Source organism: Orycteropus afer, unplaced genomic scaffold (assembly GCF_000298275.1).
Source record: "Orycteropus afer afer isolate SDZICR_OR568_19922 unplaced genomic scaffold, OryAfe1.0 scaffold00133, whole genome shotgun sequence".
NCBI lineage: Eukaryota > Metazoa > Chordata > Mammalia > Tubulidentata > Orycteropodidae > Orycteropus > Orycteropus afer.
Window position 1 is genome coordinate 3,632,718 of NW_006921720.1, and position 15,832 is coordinate 3,648,549.

General features: G+C 40.5%; 1 protein-coding gene across 1 annotated transcript in view; it reads right to left on the reverse strand.

Annotated features, from left to right (window-relative positions):
* B3GAT2 (beta-1,3-glucuronyltransferase 2) overlaps positions 1 to 15,832 on the reverse strand; it is a 62,466-nt gene that overhangs the window by 22,309 nt on the left and 24,325 nt on the right. The window contains exon 2 of the mRNA XM_007945188.2: positions 5,991 to 6,135. Coding sequence (XP_007943379.1) covers positions 5,991 to 6,135 — 145 coding nt within the window. The remainder of the gene's footprint in view (positions 1 to 5,990; positions 6,136 to 15,832) is intronic.

Consider the following 15,832-nt stretch of genomic DNA (forward strand, 5'->3'; position numbering starts at 1 on the left):
GGAGGAAGTGGAAGGGGAGCCGCTGGATTGTGGTGATTTGTGGTCAATGTCATGAGACAAAGTGTATGTGAACTGCTGTACGGAAAGTGAATTTGCTCTGTAAATTTTCACCCAAATCACAATTAAAAAAAAACAAAACTGTCTTCCAACCTATACATGGTCTTCAGCACACTCCCCTGCTGCATAGACATACCTAATTGTTCAGTCTGTCTACTCATCTGTCCACCCATAGATCAATGTTTGCCTTCACTGACAACACAGCACTGTATGTGCAAAAGGGTTCATCTTTGTTGTCTGTACCTCCCATGAACCTCTCTATGTCTTCCTCTTCCTCAATGCCACTGTGTTGATCACTCACATGTGCTATATTGCCCTTCCCCTCATCCAAATCAATACTCGTCTCGACGTATCTAACAGAGTTCCCTTCCCTCCCCTCCACTCCTGGTAACCAACAACGAAAATTTCCTTCCATATATAAACCTTCTACATATAAACCTCTTGACTTTTTATAATAATGGAGTAATACAATATTTGTCCTTCTGTGATTGACTTACTTCACTCAGCATAATGTCCTCCAAGTTCATCCATGTTATGCTGTGCTTTGCAGATTCTATGTTATTCTTTAGGGTTGCAAAGTATTCCATTGTGTGTATGTACCATAGCTTGGTTATCCATTCTTCTGCTAATGGGCACCTAAGTTGTTTCCATGTTTTGGCTATCATAAATAGTGCTCCGATGAACGTGGTTGTGCATATATCTGTTATTATCTTGGCTGTCACTTCTTTAGGATATATACCTAGTAATAAGAGCTCTGGTAGTGTAGTACCTAAAGCACTTGACTTCTAACAAGAAGGCTGGTGGTTCAAACCCACCAGCCACTCCTTGGAAGGAAGGTTGGACAATGTACTATCCATAGTGATACTGCCTCAGAAACCCAAGGAGGGGTCGTTATGAGTCGAGTCTGACTCGAAGGCACATAACAACCACCACCACAACCTAGTAATGGAATTGCTGGGTCAAATGGTATTTCTAATTCTACTTTTTAAGGAATTGCCATATTGCTTTCCACAGTGGTTGTACCATTCGACAGTCCCACCAGCAGTGTATGAGAGTCCCAATCTTTCCACATCCTTGCCAGCATTTGTTCTTTTCTGTCTTGTTGAACTTTTCTATTAGTGCTGGGGCCAAATGGTCTCTCCTTGTTGTTTTGATTTGTATCTCTCTAATGGCTAATGATCATAAACATTTCTTCATGTGTCTTCATGTGTCTTCATGTGTTTGTTGGCCACCTGAATATCCTCTTTGGTGAAGTGTCTATTCATGTCTTATGCAATGGTTGATTTTTTTGGAAGTAGATTGCCTGGTGTTTTGTCAGCGGTACCTCTAGGTAGACTTGAACCTCCAAACTTTGGGTTAGCAACTGAGCCTGTTAACTACTTGTACCACCCAGGGGCTCCATGGTACAGAAGTACGGGAACTCTTAAATAGGGGAGGTTTAATGGGGAGAGATCCTGGCTTAAGCTGGGATGTCAGCAAAATGCTTTCCTGAGAAAATGACCTTTAAGCTGATATCCGAAGGATCAGTAGACCTGAGCTAAAGTTATCAGGCATCAGTGAAGGCCCCAAGGTGAAGGGCAGGATGTGGTGGAGGAAATGAAGAAAATGATTCCCAAGACTAAGTAGAGGTTGAGAGGCTGGTAGGCACAGACTATGTGGGGGACAGTGAGGAGTTGTTACCCTAGGAGCATGGGAAACCTCTGAAGAGCTGTGAGCAAGAGGCTGACAAGAATCCAGTTAGCATTCCTAAAAAATTCCTTCTGCCCAAGGGTAGAGTGGGGACTGAAGAGGTGAAGAATAGACACAGGAAGCCCAGGGAGACAGTATCACTCTCTTCCTCCTCATTTCATGCCCCTCCAAATACCACAGTCTTCCACAACATACCCACAATGAGTCTAGAACTTAAAACTTCAGTCAGGTTATGCAACATGTCCTGATTTGCAGATTTCTATTTTTACACAGAATGTGTTCTGGTTCCCTAGTGCTGCTCTGACAAGTATATACCACAAATGGGATGGCTTAAACAAACAGGAATTTATTCTTACAATTAGGAGGCTTTAAGTCCAAGTTCAAAGTGCCAGGCTCTAGGGGCTGGGTGAAAGCCCCTCAACCTTGGGGTCCAGCTCTGCTTCCTGCTCCTGGCCCACTGGAGCTAGAGGCATTTCTTCACTCAGACAGCTGCTGGCTGTTGAGGCTGAGAAGCCCCAAGGTTGACAAGTAAAAAGGCACAATCCCGATGTTACCAAACCACATGGCAGGCCATTAACTTAAGTCCATTTTAAGTCTCAAGGTCAGCAGAATATGGCAGGCTGCTGAGCAACAACACGGCTACATGCACAATTCAAGCGTGCCATAGGCTAGAGACCATTCTCAAAGCTGCTTCTTATATACAGGAAGCAGACCACATACCCAAAGGCAGCTACTCAGCTGCTCCCAGTAGATTCCACCATGGAGTTGATTGCCAGTCTCCTCATGGGGAATAACTACCACCAGCTGCCCAGCTACTCAACCAGGCCCAGCCAAGTTGACACACAAACTGAATTACCATAGAATGTTAACAGAATATTCTAATTATCTAAGATTACTATATTTTCTGCACGCAAATTACAACTCAAAGGACAATACAACCAAATACGCCAATTAAAACTAACCAATCTTAAATGTAATACATCAGTTATCACTGGACCACAGAATAAGATATGAAAAGGGCTAAATTTCCACTGATTTATGGGCATAATCTCAAATGGCTTATTAAAATTTTATAAACCCCTCAGAGCTGTTATATTTAAAGCCTTCTTCCAACTCTCACTACCCTCCAGAGGCCTCATTGTCCCATACCCAGATGGCTGCATGGGCCTTAGGCTCACCTCCTCACGTTCACTCTGCACCTGCCACCACTTCATTTTCAAATAATACTTCTAATCACATCACTCCCCTACTCAAAAGATTTCCAAGACTCCAACGTCCATGGAGCTAAGGACAAACTTCTCATCCCAGGCAATCAGTCCTCAATCAGATCCTAGCTTGCCTTTCCCCTAAGAGCTGTTTGCGTATGTGTGCATGGATGTGCACATGTGCACACACACACAGAGTCTGTTGTTACAGAATATGCCCTGCCCCGTTCCTCACTCACCCTGTGCTGGGCCTCACATTTAAGGTGCTACCTCTTCCATGAACACCTTTCCTGAAGCTCTTCCAAAAGCAGCTATGCCTTCCCTTTCAATGAAAACCCAGAACATTCCATCATACCTCAATTATAGTGAGTTATGGACTTATCATCCCCATTCTTCTCTGTTAGATACAAAGCAGCTTAGGGACAGGGACTGCACAGCCCCTACAGGTTCAGTGTAGTCCTATGTCTAATAAATGTTTGTGGAATTGAGTCAACCATCCTTCCCCCCTCTCTATCGATATGCGCCAGATGGCCTGGTTTCAACAGCCCATGTTGGTTCCCACTTCTTGGTTTCCTTGCTGATTTCACCTTCTCATCTAGGAGTGAAAGGTGATCCTGTCTGAAAATGAACATCTAAAGTCTTGACATCCCCCACCATACCCTGTTTTCTCTCTTTTCAGCACTTAGCTCTTCTTTCCCAAAACATCAAGTTCTCTTCTGGCCTTGAGGGGAACAAAATTCTCTGACCTCTTAAAATCACCACTACCTTCCCTTCTCAGTGACACTAGATTCTTCAAAGAACTGTTTGTCTCCTGACTTTCCTGCTTCTTAGTCACACACGCACCACCACTAGCCACCCTACTTTCCCTAAAGTTCTCTTCTAAAACATGGATCTGTTTCACTTTCCTACTTTGAAAGAGTCTTAAATATCCAGAGACTAGAAATTACTACCAACTAGAAAGATAATGATAAGCTACAACTTATGGAGAAGCTAAATGTCAACAGAAATAAAATTATAAATAGGGTGAACCACCTACAAGAATCCTTAGAATCAAAGCTTGTCAAACACCACACAACCTTAGAGTTGGAACAGACCTCAGAAGTCATTCCACCCAACCCTTCCTAACCCATGCCTCTTTGTAGATGTCCATTTTCACATCCACACTCACTGCCAGAACAGAACCTCCTTAACCATTTCATGGATCAAACTTTTCCTCCTTTGCTCTTTTGGAAGAAAACTCTTTGGGAGTGAGAACTACCAGATGCAGTCACAAATCCTCACTTAGAAGTCCAGAGACTTGGGCTTTTCTTTTAGTTTCCCAAGGCAGGAAGCTAGGAAAAGGAAGGATGCCTTGAAGACCTGTAAGTCATTTCATGCAAATGACCTGATTTATACATGAGAAGACTAAGTCCCAGAGAGGTGAAAGGATTTGCCCTAATATTCTCTAAGTTTCTGTCCAAAGTAATACTTCTGATCAGCAAGAGGCCAGATTTTTAAAAAGTAGATATGGTCAGCCTTATAATATTTTCAAAGCCATGAACTTATATTTGATTAAGAAAAGGACTTCTCTAAGAATCTTTGTTGTTGTTGCTGTTATGTGCCGTCGAGTCGGCACTGACTCACAGCCACCCCTCCTTGGGTTTCCAAGGCAGTATCATCACTATGGAAGTAGATTGCCCAGACTTCCAAGGATGGCTCATCTACCTCTCTACCTGTCCCCAGGTTGAGATACAATCTCATCTTGGGACTATAAGAACTGAAGAACAAAGGGCTGAGGTTGGAAAAGGGATGAGAGGTCAGGAAGCAGAGAGGGGGGCCTAGGAGAGGGTGATAAAGGACGAGTAAGAGATCCAGATGTTCTTGGCGTCGGAGACCATGACACAGTCCCACAAAGCTGGCACTCAGGAAACATTTGTTAAATGTTGAATAAAAAGATCCAGTTTGATCTTCCTACATGATACACTGCGACCGACCTGTCACAGTGCCATCAGTCAGAGGTTTCTCCAACAGCCTTACTCCTAGAGTTCTTCATACTCTTGCTCCCTTAAATTTATAGTCTTGTCAGAATAAAAGTCTGAACTCAGTTCAGAAAGCAGCCTTCTTCCCATCAGAATTCTGAACATGGAGGTTTTGACTAAAGTCAGGAAACACACACAAAAGACTGGCCAAGCACAGGCTGACAGACAGACAGAGCTGTGCCTCAGAGTTGAAGATTGATGAGATCAATTTTGAAGCCTTTATGCCTTCATCTTCTAGGTTATAGATGTCAGTGATTTTTTTGCCTCTGAGCCACATGTTTCAAACTATATCCTTCCACAGTTATCACAGTCATCATTTTCTATAACCCACAGAAAATGAGTCACTTTATGATAAAGTATCATTTTAGAACTTGTGGTCTACTGTAGGTCTTATTCAAGTCAGTTGCTTGGTTAGAGAATAAAAACTTTAAAAGACAGTTATTCTCAAAGTTAATAAATGCTTGAAATAACAGTAAGCTAATTTTATATTTTAGCTGTTAAATGTTATCAATAAGCATTTGAATGTAGAAGTACTAAAATAATTTATTAATTTTTACATACTATTAAATGTTATCAATAAGCATGTGATATATTTTAACGCATTGGTCTTCTAGAGAGGGGTACCAAAAAGGTGCAGCCAACAGTGGGCAATGGCAGCTCTATTTTTCACCACTGACTCCCCAGTACCTGGCATATAAATGTTGGTTAGATAAAGGGGTGGCTATCTGGTCAGATGTGCATGGGGTCTCTATGAGCCAGAAGCAACTCGATGGCACCTAACAACAACAACATCTGGACAGGTGACAAAATGCAATGGAATGAACATTTTCTAATCACTCCAAAAATCAATTCCCATTTGAATTAATGAAAGAGTTTATTTTGAAGATTCACTTAAATATATCATCAGTTGACGTGGTACAATCCAAGATCTTCTAAAGGTTTCTTCCCCCTAGTGCACTGTTACAAACAGGAGCACCAGTAAGAACATTCAGCCAGAACAAAGGTCACCACCCACACTCACCTGCCATGTCGATGGCAAAAGGCCTGTCTGCTCTCCAGCCAGTGTACCAGCCAACAACTTTGCCATTTTCCACCAACGGACGTTCATAGCGTCGTCCACCAACCAGGCCCACTGGCCAGACAGAGACCTTCCGCGTGGTTCGCATCTATAAAAAAGGGAAAGTGGTGTGTTTTAGGTTTTTTAAGGAAAAGAACTTAGAGGGAGGAAAGGAATGTGATCCACATAAAAGGAATGTGGGTGGAGGAGGTCATTCCCAAAGCTGGGTGTTTCTGAACAGAAACCTACTGCTGATAGATTACTACCCTACTTTATTATTGTCTAGCTGGTCAGCGCTATCAGCTATGTACACAGCCAGTGGTGAAGGCTTAAGAGAAATAAAGTGAGTGTCAATACTTGAGCATCACTTGTTTATAGCTAAGTTGTGACTATCAAATATTTTCTATTTATTTCAAAGTAATATCTTTTAAATGATACTTTGTATCTTCTGAAAACAAAACTCATTTCCATCAAGTTGATTATAACTCATAGCAACTCTATATAGGACAGAGTAGAATTGTCCTACTTGGGTTTCCAAGGCTGTAAATCTTTAATACCTCATCTTTCTCCCGTGAAGTGACTGGTGGGTTTGAACTGCCAATCTTCTGTTTGGTAGCCAAATGCTTTTAATCACTGATCCACCAGAGCTCCTTGTATCTTCTGAAGTGAGGTATTTTCCCCCTTTAAACCAAAAACCAAACTCACTGCCGTGGAGTCGGACCTGACTCATAGCGACCCTTTCTTGGGTTTACTTTCACTACGAAAGTAGATTGTCCAACCTTCCTTCCAAGGAGTGGTTGGTGGGTTTGAACCAGCAGCCTTCTAGTTAGCAGTCACATGCCTTAGGCACTACACCACCAGAGTTCCCTTTAGGAAATCTTATTACTCAGTAACAGCAAAAACTTCACTCAGAAGGGCCACAGGAGTCTCCTTTTTCTTAATTTTTTATTGCTATGGTTACACAGAACTCTTGGCTGGGAACATTAATAAAGGGATCCAGCTATAGAACAGGCACCAGGGATCCTCTAGAGTGACAAAAAGAAAAACACACACTAAATTCACCTGCCTTTCAAGGCCAATTGGGCCAAACTAGAGAGGAGAGCACTTTACATGGGCAGTTTGAGTAACCAATTCTCTTGTGGCACACAGTGTTGTATGCAGTGGGAACCTGGTTAAACACAACCCTCCACTGAAAGGTATTTGCTGAATGGGGAAAACCATGTTCCTAAGAAAGCTTGCTAATACCAAGCAGCATTTTTAGAGGAAACCACAACATTGTGACTTTCAGGCTGTATGCTGAACAGGATTATAACCCACATGGCACCTTTGTGCAAACTACAAAAGGCATCCTTCCTTGCACAGATGCAATCCACACCAGGGCCATGGCGTGGCCATCAAATTGCAGGCTGGAGTCACCATGAGTCAGAATCAACTCAAGGGCAACCATCACCACCACCACCTTGTCAGTTGCAAATGCCCTGCATTCAGCAGGTGTCAAATAATTCTCGACAGGCACTGAACCACCAGGTACTGATGTAAATGTGGGCCCAAATGTAACAAACAATCAGTACATGCTTGCTCTGTGCAAGGGACATGTCAGGTGCTAAGTCAAAGAGCATAAATAAAAAAGACAATGAAACAAAGGAACAGAAGGCAAAAAGTTTTTAAGGAAGGGAGAAATTGCCATTGAAGAGAATTACAGACCCAAACTATGAGACCACAAGGAATAGAACAGTTAAATATGACTGAAGGAACAAAAAGTGGCCACTGGTGTTTCAGTGATAGAATTCCCACCTTCCATGTGGGAGACCCAGGCTCAATATCCAGTCATCATACCTCAAGCGCGGCCCCCACCCATCTGTCAGGAGAGACTTGTGTGTTGCACAGTGCTGTATAGTGGAGCTTCCAGACAAAGATGACTAGGAAGAAAGGCCTGGTGATCTACATCTAGAAATCAGTCAACGAAACTACTACGGACCCATAATGCTCTGATTTACAACCAATCACGGGGATGGTTCTGGACGAGTCAGCATTTCATCCCATTATGTGTGGAATCCCCATGTGTCAGGGGCCCACTGCAAAGGCAGCCAACAACAACAACAAAACAACTACACAAGTTTTGTGGCAGATTTTTCATTTAAGCTGAGCCAGGAAAGAGGTGTAGGATTTACCCACAGAAGACAGTAAGGTTTTCAGTAATGAGATCAAACAGAGAAGAAAAACTTCAGATTTCTATGCAAGTTTCATGCTAGAGAAAGTGGCTTCTCTTGTAATCAACTGCTGTCAAGTTACCTCCTGACTCATAGCCGCCCCACACACAACAGGCACAATTATGACCCATCAGGCTTTCGTTGGCTGATTTTTTTGGAAGTAGATCTCCATGCCTTTCTCCCTAGTTCATTTTAGTCTAGAAGCTCCACTGAAATCTGTTCACCACAATAGCTACACACCAGCCCCCACTGGCAGACAGGTGGTGGCTGGAAATGAAATGCACTGGCTGGGCCTCAAACTTGGATCTCCTGCATGGACAAAAGAAATTCTACCACAGAATCACCAATGCCTCTTTACATTTTGTTTAGCACATTCCATATTTCTAGGATCAGTTCAGACCTAACACTTGTTCATATATATATATATATATATATATACATACACACACACACACACACACACATTTCCCCCCCAGGGGTTTGGGTGTTAAAAGTGCACTGATAATTCTTTGAATCAGGTGCTTTGGTAGGATTATGTTTCCAAGTATGCTACATAAAAAGGGTTGTCATTTAAGTAGTTTAAAAATTCTAAAAGGTCCATATTTTTGCCATGCATATACTGCTCTGAGATGCAATTCAGACTGATTCATCACAGAGTTAGACACACAGCCCCTCCAAAAATGACCACTGTACTATATAGAGAGCCAGACATTTCAAAAGAGAATAGCACAGCTATTTACAGAACTTCTTCATTTCACCCCTGGGATCTAGGCTTTGTTGTGTGTCCTTTTCACTCAATCTATGCTCTTTAAGGATTCCTTGGCAGCTACCTTCTTTTCTGAGGGGAAATGTAACAATGACTGTTACAATTAAAAATAAAAGCACTTTCAAACAACCAAAATATTCTGGGTACAGGTAATCCCCAGTTTGTAACATATTTGAGTTACAATGAATCACATTTAGGAGTGTCTTTTTTTGGGGGGTACATTTTATCCTTAATAACATGCACCACATACAGTGTTGAAGCACATAATTTGCTGATGTCATCATTCTCATGCCAACCCCCAAAGATAAAGATCCGGTTTATAAAGATACTGATTAAGTGGCAATAATAATGAAAAAAAATTTTAAAATTATGTATTTACTTATGTCAGAATTGACAACAAAATCGTCAGAATGGAATCCCATTGTAAACTGGGGACTACCTGTATTTAAAAGCTTTCTTTTTTAACTCCAAATAACAGTTACAGAGCAGGCACAACCTTAGGTGCCTGGTGTGAGTTCCAATCTAAAACAGTGGAATATAGCAGGAGATAAGGAACTCTGGTGGCATAATGCCTAGGGCATTTGACTACTAACCAGAAGGTTGGCAGTTCAAACCCACCAGCTACTCTGCAGAAGGCAGACTGGGCAATCTACTTCTGTAAAGATTTACTGCTTTGGAAACCCAAAGGGGGTTGTTATGAATTGGAATCAACTTGATGGCAGTGTATTTGTTTTTTAGTATTAAGGCAAAGAAGGAGCAATGTAGATGTTCTTAACAGTTACAATATTACAAAGAGCTGATATTTCCCTGCCTATTTATTCAACGTCAAATTAAAACTCTGTCTTTTATTCCCCCTACTCTGCCTCCAGTTAAATGGACAGGGTTGTGCTAGCATCCATACGCACCACCAGAGTAATTGCCACAGACCCAGTGGTTACAAAGGATCCACAAGATGCATTTGGTAAAATCCCCACAATCCTCCAGGGAAATGCCCTTCCAAGTATCCCAGGGCAGGTGGTGCCGGCTCATCGCAGCTCCAGTCTTTCCAGCAAAGAAGGCAGGCAAGCAACTAATGTGCACTCCCATGTCTGGTGACCGGTAACAACAAACAGCTCCTGTTTCTTTAGCCAACTTTTCCGTAGCTTTAAGCTGCATCCTTTTGGTCCCTCCTAGGGAGATGGCTAACAGCCAGCTACAGAGAGTAGAACACTTGAGAAAATCACATATAGGTGACCATCCGGATGCCCTTATAGAGTAAAACAGAAAATGGAAGCTTTAGCTTCCTTGAACACATGCCACTAGCTGAAATCTTGCTTTATTTTTTCCCAAAAAGAAATTAATAAAGATCTGAATCTTCTGAAATGCAAAATGCTATAGACAGTCTCAAAGAACAGAGCTGCTATAAAGAATGTGATAGTCTCTTTTTTTTTAAACTAACAACTAGAAAAAAAAAAAATAACAACAAAAAAATACCCAAAATCTATCAGGACCCCAAGGTTTCACTAAGAGACAAAGTGAAATGTTATGTAAATGATGAAAGAATACAGAGGGGGTGACCTAGAGCTGAGGGCCCTCCTGCAATTTCATTTTTCATAAATATTTTCTGATAATTTCCAATACAGAAACGGTATTAATATAATCTAACACACTCATATGTTTTCTTTGGAAGAAGCTTGAAGTTAATGTCTATTCTTTTCTCCTTGCATCTGCCTCTTAATGACTTTATCATCTACTTCCTTCAACTAATTATTACTCAACTCATTGCTATTCATTCTACCTAGTGCTCTACACATAACTTCATACTGCCATGGATTTTTTTTTTTTTTTGAGGGGGACTAATTGATACTGCCTTGGAAACCCAAGGAAGGGTCGCTATGAGTCGGGTCCAACTCGACGGCATATAACAACAACAACAACGTTTATCTTCATAAACCACCATTTCCATATCAAAAATTTTTGAGATGCAAAAGGTAATTCTTTTAAGGAGTTAAGAATTCCAGAAAGCTGAATATTCTTAATGTTCTATTCTAACCTCTTCTCTCACTGGATAGAAGATCTGTTCTATGATTCCTTCCACACCTCGTTTATTGCTCAACAAATATTTATCACGTACCTAATAGAGTTCCTGGCTGACACCATTAAGTGCTCCACTACTCATAGAAAGATTGGCAGTTTGAATCCACACAGAGGCACTTTGGAAGAAAGGATTGGTGATCTATTTCTAAAAGGAAGAGTGCAGCTCCATTCTGAAACTCATGGGGTTGTCATGAGTAGGAACTGATCCTACAGCAACTGGTTTGGTTTAATGTATGACTAGCACTGTGCTGGGCCTTGAGTAAGGCAGACAAAGCCAATAATCTGTGAGCTTTATGACAATGATGCAACTAATTACTTAATTTATGGTCTTATTAAGGGATATAAGGAGAAGTAGATGACGCTATGAGAGATCACGTTATGGAGACTCATAGTAATTTCCTGATCTGGGACCTCGAGGACATGACCATAAGCTAATGTATAAGTAGCATTAACCACGGTGGACAGGAAGACCAGAAACCTTCCAAGAAGAAAGGAAGTTAAGTGCCACAGGCTTCAGTAGAAACATTCTATAGCATTCCCTCCACATTCCTTCATTTAAAATATCCACTACAGATAGCAGCTGGTAGGAGTCAGGCTTCTCACTTTTGGAGTGGGAATTTACAGACATGCAAGAGAAGGCAAGAATGATCCATGTGGTAATAGGTTAGTGTTGAAACAGTCTGAACTCATGTTTTGCTGAATATAGTATAGATGGTTACATATAGAAATACATATAGACATGTGTATATACACAAATTTGTACATAAATATTTCTTGCTCTGTCAGCTAAGAGGCCCTAGAAGCAACAACATGCCAGCAGATGGGACAGAGGAACCTAATGAAAAACATCCCAAGGGACAAAGCTGGAACAACTGAATAACAAAATAAATAAAAGCTAATAGTACTGGATTACAGCACAAAATATAAAAGTACCCATGATTCCATACTGATATAAATAGGGAAGAAGAGACAAATCTCCCATGCAGAAGAATTCCAAATAATTTACGTAAATACTGCCCCCTCAAGGAGGTGGAGCATAACTTTCCACTCCTCAAGTGTGGGCTGCACATAGTAAATCCTTTCAAAGAGTACAGTGTGGAAAGGGGAAAAAAAGAGTAACTCTATAATGGAGAAGGAGCTCTGGTGGTGCTGTGGTTAAACCACTAGGCTGCCAAGCAAAAGGCTGACAGTTCAAGTTCATCAGCTGCTCCACAGGAGAAAGATGAGGCAGTCTGCTTCTGTACAGATTTCCAGCCTTGGAAACCCCATGGCATAGCTCTATACTGTCCTATAGTGTTGCTGAGTCAGAATAGACTCGATGGCAGTTGGCTCGGTTTACACTGGAGAAACCTGATACACACTACCTCAGTCACATGATCAAGGTTAACGTCATCAGTGATAACTCATCTTGGTAGTCTGCATCTGTGATATAATGTGGCGAGAGTACACTTTACCTCAATGGTCTTTCCTAATATCATTCTCTAATGAAAACAACCAATACTCCTCGGAGAAATGGCAGATTTTATGAATGGGGTAGGAAACACACAAGCAGAGACTGGATCATCATCCTACAGTGCCAGAAAAAAGGAAGTGTTAAAGAAAAAAAATAAACAAAAAACAAACCAATCTACATTGATGAAGGTAGGTCAAAAAGACACGACCAATTGAAGGAACTCCCAATGGCCAAAGCTGAAACAACTTGAGCACCAAAATAAATAATGTTGATAATATGCACCCTTGATATCATGTGATGAAAAAGGCACTTTTCCTCCATGGTCCACCTCACCAAAAGCTATACCCACATAATCATGAGAAGAACATCAGGCAAATTCCAATAGAGAGGCAACCTGCAATATACCTGACATAACATTCCTCCAAACTGTCAAGGTTATCAAAAACAAGAAAAAAGTGAGAAACTGTCATAGCCATGAGCAGCCCAAGGAGACATGAGGCCTAAATGTAATATGCTATCATGGGTGAATCCTGTGGCAGCAAAGGGATATTAGGTAAAACCTAAGGGAATATGAGTGAAAACTAGACTTCAGTTAACCAATATTGGCTCATTAACTGTAACAGACGTACCATACTAATATAAAGTGTTAATAATATGGGAAACTGGGTGTGGGGTATATCTATATGCAGACATACAGAACTCTATATTATCTTCTCAATTTTAGTCTATTATTGCAAAAAAAAAAAAAAAAAGCAAAAGATCCATTTCAAAAGTGCCTAAGGCAATCAATCATTCCATCTCTACCTGCCCCTGTCTTGTATGATGCAGACTTATTCTCTAGCCTGGGGTCAATGGTCAATTTTTCACTCACTTTTAATGCTTTGTTTATTGGGCAAACATGAGGTCAAAAGCTGGCCATATATGATTCCAGAGGGAAATTTGGCTTGTTCTGCAGAGTTTTTGTATTTTAAATGGAAACATGTTAAGATCTAAAGATTTCACATACAAATCCAGATACCTGGTCTCTCTGAAACTATGGCAAACTGGGTCAGCATTCCATTATGGCAACAGTGGCATTGTGAGGCTATGTCCCTGGAGCAGCGGCAGCCCCAGCTTTTCCCTCATGGCCACAATCCTCCCTGCGTCCCCCATCACAGCCCCAAGGCTGAGTCTACATGTCAATCACTACTCATTACCAGCTGGAGCCGTCAGGGTGATAGTCCTCTCTCCAAAGTGGAAAACTCAAAGAGAGACTAAATGGGCCATGCATTTCAAGAAAACCAGAAGGAAACACTGTTATATGCTTGGAAATGAGAAATGTTCCTATATATTTAATATACAAAGAAAGTATGTGTGTAAAAGACATAATATGAACCACAAGAAACATGTGGGAAACGGACATGATTTTAAAAACCTTAAGGAATGAAAATAAACCATGTTGGCAATTTAGCCCTTTAGCTTTTAATACAAATAAAGTAACATTGCTTATACATGGCCAGCTTTATTTACTTATGTTACCTGCCTGATGACATGTGAATCTTGGTACAGACTGGGAGGGTTTAGCTTGGGCTCTGCTTATTATAAAGTTACACTAGTCAAGGCAATGTGTATTAGTGCAAAGACAGACATGTGGATAAATGGATGAGATTAGAGAGTTCAGAAATAGTCCCTTTCACATACCGCCAATTGTGTTTTGACTAACATGACAAGGCAATTCAATGGGACAAAGGATAATCTTTTCAAAAACATAGTACTGGAACACACAGACATTCATGTTAACACAACACCACCACCTTGACTTTTATACCTCACGCTATTAAAAAAAAAAAAAAATTAACTCAAAATGTAATCATTGACCTAAACACAAAAGCTAAATTTATAAAATTTGTATGAGAAAATATTTGAGACTTTATGGTGGGCAAAGATTCCTTAAATAAGACATAAAAAAAAAAATAAGAAAACTTAAAAACAAAAACAAAAAAAGCATGAATTAGACTTCATCAAAACTTAAAATTCCTACTCTCCAAAAGACACTATTAAGAAAATTTAAAAGCAAACTATAGACTGGGCAGAAATACCTTAAAATATATCTTATAAAATATTCATATCCAGAGTATATAGAACTCTCACAGCTCAATAAAAAGGCAACTCAAGTTCAAAAATGGGCAAAAGATTTGAACAGACACTTCATCAAAGATATAAAACCCCAAATCAAACCAAAACTATTGCCATCAAGTTGATTCTGACTCATAGTGACTCTGTAGGCTAGAGTAGAACTGCCCCCTGAGGGTTTCCAAGGCTGTAATGTTTAAGGAAGGAGCTCTGGTAGCGTAGTGCCTAAGGCACTTGACTGCTAACTTTATAAGGAACTGTCAAATTGATCAAATTGGTTCAAACCCACCAGCCACTCCTCGGAAGGAAGGTTGGGCAATCTATTTCCATAGTGATACTGCCTCGGAAACCCAAGGAGGGGTCACTATGAGTCCGGTCCGACTCGACGGCACATACCAACAACAACAACAATCATCTTTAAGGAAGCAGACTGCCACATCTTTGCCCACAGAGTGACTGGTGAATTCAAACTGCCGACCTTTACATTAGCAGCTGAGCAATTTTACCACTGTGTCACCAGGGTGCAAAGAATATATATGAGTAATCAGTAAGCATGTGAAGAGATGGCCAACGTCATTATATGGAAATGGGAAAGGGAAAAAAAAAAAAAAAAACCACAATGAGATACCACTATACTCTGATTAGAATGGCTAAAATTAAAGAACCAACAATGCCAAGTTTGATGAAGATGTAGTATAACTGGATCTTTTATACATTCCTGGTTGGAGTATAAAAAAAAATCACCACTTTAGAAAACAATTTGACAGTTTCTTATAAAGTTAAAAATATACTGTATGACCCAGAAATCCCACTCTCAGGTTATTTACCCAAGAAAAAAGAAAGCATATATATCTACACAACAATGAGTATCTGAAAGTTCACAGTAACTTTATTCATAATAGCTATAAACTGAAAATGGCCCAAATGCACAATTTGTAAATGAATAAAATTGTGGCATATCTATACATTGGATTACTATTCAGTTACAAAATAATGATAAACATTGATGAATCTCAAAACATGCTGAACTAAAGAAGCAAGACAAAAGAGTATCGTATGATAGTGTGTATTGTATGATTCCACTTCCATGAAATTCTAGAATAGGCAAATTAATCTATTGTGATAGAAAGTAAATCAGTGGTTCCCTGGGGCCATAAGTGGGGAAGGCTGACCACAGAAAGGGGCATGA